Consider the following 5,343-nt stretch of genomic DNA (forward strand, 5'->3'; position numbering starts at 1 on the left):
CAGCTTCCGGATACTCCAATTGCGCCCTGACATTCCAAAGAACTCTATCAAGTCTCATCATTTGCAGAACTCTACTTCCAACATACCTGCACCAAGTGAACTTAAGACCCGTGGCACCTGGGTCAATAAGGCCACAGTCACTGTAGGCATCAATAAATCTCTGAAGGTTATTAATGTTAACTAAAGAGCTACCCCATTGTTCTTCACTGATGGCAATATCATTAAGATCACCCAGAACAATCCAAGGCCCCTGAACGACATTAGAAAACGACTTACAGTTGCCCCAAAACCTGTTCTTGGCTAAAAGATTACGCTTGATATATGCAAAAGTAATAAAACAATCCTCAAGCTGGATTTTCACTTTGGTGTGAATGGCTTGGGAATTGTGGCTAATAATCTCTAAATCCACGTGTCCTTGCTTCCAAAAAAGGAGAAGACCACCAGCAAAGCGTAAAGGCTCCACAATAAAATGATTATAATAACCTAGCTTAGAGGCTAGATGGATCATTTTATCTGCCTTAGGCGAACGAATATTGAGGACACAAAAAGCATCGGCTTTAGTCGTGCTCAGAAGTTCTTTGACATGCTTCCTCACACGACCATTGACAATGCCCCTACAATTCCAGGAGATAATCTTCATGGGGAAACATCGGGCGGGGAGGGAAGTTTGATTACCGCCATCCCCGAGCCTAGAACGAGAAGAGGACCCCACATCCATATGATGATTGTCCAACGTGGTCAATTCCCTGGAGGGAGCTTGCTGATCACCAAAGTGGAAAATTCCAGTATTATCAAACGCACCATGTCATGAGCTGGACGTCTCCCCAATAGACGAAAATCCACCTCTTCTAGAAGCCGTACCCTTACCCCGCCTAGCAGACTGAATACCGCCACGACCACTCCCATTCTGGGAGGAAATGGGGCGGTCAGCAATGTGATTAGCGGCAATCTTAGTCGGAACAGGGGGAATGGAGTTTTGGACATGATTAGATAAAGGAGAAATCTTACGCGCATGGCCACCCCCCCAGTTTCCCAGGCGATTTTCCTTTCGAAGATGGGTTGCTGTGAGCATCATCTTGTTCAACCACCTTAGCCAGACTCTCAAACTGGTTCCCCTTCTTACTCGGTGAAGAACTCGACTGTTTCTGTTGGCGTTGGTTTTTCTTTTGGTTCGTAGGTTTAGGTTTCCTGGTAACTAGCATCTAGGAGTGGTAGCGGGGCTTATCAGGGACAGCAGCCGGGGGTGGAGCAGCTATCTCCGATTGTTGGGCTCTCTCTTTTTCAGCCATCGGCGGAGCGTTCAAGTCCATGTTAGCGTTTTCCACAGGCTTCATCTTCATGGGAGGACACTCCTCTCTATGCCCGATGATTCCACATTCAAAACAAACCACATGTAACCCTTCGTATTCCACTGGTTGCACTGTATTTCGGACCCTGATTTCTGAAACAAAGGGGCTTGTCTAAATCAATTTCCACTGCAACTCTTGCAAAGCGGCCTCTCTCCCTCGTTAGAGTTGTCCGATCCAATTTCAGTGGCATCCCAATGTTTTCTAATATGAGTTTGATTATGTCATCCCTAAATTACTCCATTGGAAGGTTTGGGAGTCCCACCCAAACCGCCATCTTTGCGAGTTTTGCCCGTTCTGGTCTTGTATTTGGGAACCCATCGTTGCGTTACTAGGTAGTTATCAAACATCTTCCATGGACTATAAGGACATGGAGATAACCCTTTTTGTTATCAAATCTAGCCACAAAACATCCATAGCCAATATCAATTAGATGATGTCGGCCCTGTAATCCCCAAAGAGAGGGAAATCTTTGTTGCAGAACATGGAAACTGATGTTCTTGCCCAAATACTTAATGATCAGAGCAAGACGCCACCCACGACACAATTCTTTCCTAAGGTCCTTCGGTATGATCACTCACGGTCTACCTTCGGATTCATCGTGCATCTTCAGTTCAGAATCAGATTCAATGTCTGGTTCCTCAAAAGCCTAGTCTTGTTCATCAGAACCTTGAGAATCTTCCACGTTAAAAGCAGTTTGGGAAGCAACTGTGTCCACGAAGGATCGTTTGGATGTCCTAACTTTCTTGACAAACCTATGTGACTATTCTTCTTCAGCCATGAGAATGTCCGGAGCCAGAGATTTAGGCCCCGGCGGCAGTTGCATCTCCAAGCCCACCGCAAGCCACTGCTAACGGCTAGGGCATGTTTCAGAGTTTCCGAAAATAAGTAAAAGAAACGGGAAGAAAATCATGTTAAACTAGAGAGAAAATTCTCTTACTTTCCCTCATCAATTAAATATTATATCTCACCAAGTCCTCGAATACTTATCTATACTTACCTTCTATATCTATACTATTATTAATAAAAATAAATTTATCCTTTGTGAAATTTCTGTCCAAACAATAGTAAAGATAAAATGGATCAGAAAAGAAAAACAAATATTATTAATTGATTAAAAATATAAAAAGATCCTAATCTATGCTTTATATAAAAGTAAAATCCTTCTATTTCATTTTCCCGTCCAAATTTGTGTAGTCAATAAATTGAATATTTTATTGGTCAATTAATTAATAAAGTTTATTTCATAAGAAAATATAAAATAGAAATTAACTAATACGGAGTATCTATTAATTGGTAATATTGTTTCTATATTCACGTTTCAATACTATTAATAAAAGTAAAATCATCTCCTTCAACTTTCACGCACAAACTAATGTTATTAATTAATTGGTAAAAAAAATTAATAAAGTTTAATTGGAAACAAGATTTTATTTACCAAATTCTGAGAATTATTAAACCATTATAATTGTGAGAATAATGGAAACAAATTTTGCGTAATTTTTAAGAAAAAATAATTTATTAATTATTATTTACACCAATAATAATAATTCTAATACTTATCTATACTTCTACATCTTTACTACTATTAATAAAAATAAAATCATCCTTTGTGAAATTCCCGCCCAAACAATAATAAATATAAAAGGGAAAAGAAAATTAATTTTACTAATTGATGACTGAAAATATAAAAGGATCTTATTCATCAATTGTGCTATATAATATTCGATGTTATAATTTATATAATTGTATATCGATCCAAATATTCATAACAGTAGTATACAATAAAATTCTTCTTCTAGTTTGTCCTCTATATCAACATTCTCAACTTTATTATTTTTATCCATAATACTATGAGACATTATATGTCAATCACTTATGGCTATGTTTGGCAAACCTAGCTGAAAAGGTAGCTGAAAGCTGAAAAGGAGCTGAATGCTGAAAAGCTATAAGTTAGGAGCTGAAACTGGTGAGCTGTTAAGCTAGCTGTTATGCTTAAAAGTGTTTGGTAAAATTAGCTTTTTGATAAGTTGATAAATGTAAAAAGACTAAAAAGGGCATCTTCATAAAATTTAAATTTGTTTGTTTACATATTAAAATTTAACGTTTGAAAATAAAACTATTAGCAAATTATGATCTAGCATCCCATAATGAAGTAGCAATATTGTTGCGAATCTCCTTCATCTCAGTAGAGGTCTGACTTAAACTTTCGTTGGTGGAGGTATTACTACTTGAATCTTGAAGTTCATCGGGCGGTATGTAATCTGGATGCTGCTCAAGCACATTAAACATCATGTCATCTTGTGAATTCTTCCGAATATAATTATGTAAGGCAAATGTGGCCATAATAACATCAATTGGGTCTCCACACTAAACTGTGGCATTTTAGCAAGTATCTTCCATCTCTTCTTCAATACTCCAAACGACCTCTCAATACAACTTCGAAGAGAAGAATGTGCACGATTGAATGCTTCTTGAGCATTAGTTGGCGGCTCTTGTTCAAATTGATATTGATGATACCTTATTCTTGGATACGGTACCAAATATCCTTGTTTATCTGGATATCCTTTATCTACCAAATAATATCTTCCTAAAAAAATATAACACTAAACAATTATAAGAATAAAATTATATGATTTTTATTAGAGTTAAAGTAATACGAATATGATACCTTGTGGCGGCTTGGGAAAGTTCATTGATGGTGTACTAATTGCATGAACAAATACACGTGTATCATGTGCGGATCCTTCCCATCCAACAGATATAAAAGTGAAACACATATCAAAGTCACACGCTGCCATGACATTGAAAGTAGGAATTCCTTTTCTCCCTCTATATCGCAATTGGTTACCAACACAATGGTTCACCTCACTCATGAAATTATTCTGAAATGAAGACTCATCTACCTCAAAATCATGCAATTGGGAAGAAAATGAAGACTCATCTACCTCAAAATCATGCAATTGGGAAGAATGTTGGTTATCCTGAGAATATAACAAATCTTCAAATCAAGAATGTTGGTTATCCTGAGAATATAACAAATCTTCAAATCTTGAATGTTGGTTATCCTGAGAATATAACAAATCTTCAAATCTTTGCCTAGTCCTATTCTCTTCTTCACTTTCTATATTTTCATCCTCAATATCCACAGATTGCACTAATTGAGGATCCATAGTGGGTGCAACACAACCTTCACCATTTGCATAGCTATCTTCAAATAATTTAGACCACAAATCATCCATTGCAGGATCGATGGATTTATTACGAAATTTTTTATACTCGGAGTTCTCCTACAAAAGAAATGAAAAGAATAAGTTTACAATCAACACCAAAATATAATTATGTTTTAATCTTAAAAATCTAATACTAACCTTGATTTTTTTCTCCCACCATTCATCAGAGCCACTAATCTTATGTGTACTAGGATCCCACCCTAAACCAGTTTCTTCACGTTTCAGCTGCTTCCAAGTTCTCCATTCTTTTTTCATAGCATTCCACTTATTCTTTAAACTTTTATGTGAAATTTTCCGTTTGGCGGTAGCTTCAAACTCTTCTTTAATTTCTTTCCATTTCATTAATCCACGCCCATGCTTTCGAATATATTTGATACAAATCTCACAAAAGACCACCACGTACTCATTGGTCCACTTAAAATTCTCTCCATCCATATTATCATTTGTTGAAGCCATATTGCTAATTTAGAAATAACAACAACAATAATATAATAATAATCCAATTTAAACAAGCATTAGTAGTTGAATACTTGAATATAAATATTTAAAAAAAAAAAAAAAGAGCAACAGGAAACAGTGATTGAATACTTGAAAATTATTTCATATCTTTAATATACATATCAAAAATAAAAAACAAAAACAAAAGGAAACAATGGTGTTGAATACTTGAAAACCATTTCATCATATCTGTTACATTGATAAAACTTGGGTAGAATCCTACAGATTACAAATACTGCAGAAACTTACTTTAATTCTCCAAATTA

The 5,343-nt window shown here is 36.1% G+C and overlaps 1 protein-coding gene across 1 annotated transcript; it reads right to left on the bottom strand.

Moving 5' to 3' along the window:
- Window positions 1-1,202: 1,202 nt before the first annotated feature.
- Window positions 1,203-5,035, bottom strand: LOC115999411. The gene is made up of 4 exons (XM_031239261.1): window positions 4,718-5,035; window positions 4,468-4,636; window positions 4,018-4,347; window positions 1,203-1,441 (listed from the first exon to the last, which is right to left on the bottom strand). Exons 1-4 carry the CDS (start codon window positions 5,033-5,035, stop codon window positions 1,203-1,205), a joined length of 1,056 nt encoding a protein of 351 aa, XP_031095121.1.
- Between the last annotated feature and the right edge of the window lie 308 nt (window positions 5,036-5,343).

Source organism: Ipomoea triloba, chromosome 12, assembly GCF_003576645.1.
Source record: "Ipomoea triloba cultivar NCNSP0323 chromosome 12, ASM357664v1".
In the NCBI taxonomy this organism is placed as follows: domain Eukaryota; kingdom Viridiplantae; phylum Streptophyta; class Magnoliopsida; order Solanales; family Convolvulaceae; genus Ipomoea; species Ipomoea triloba.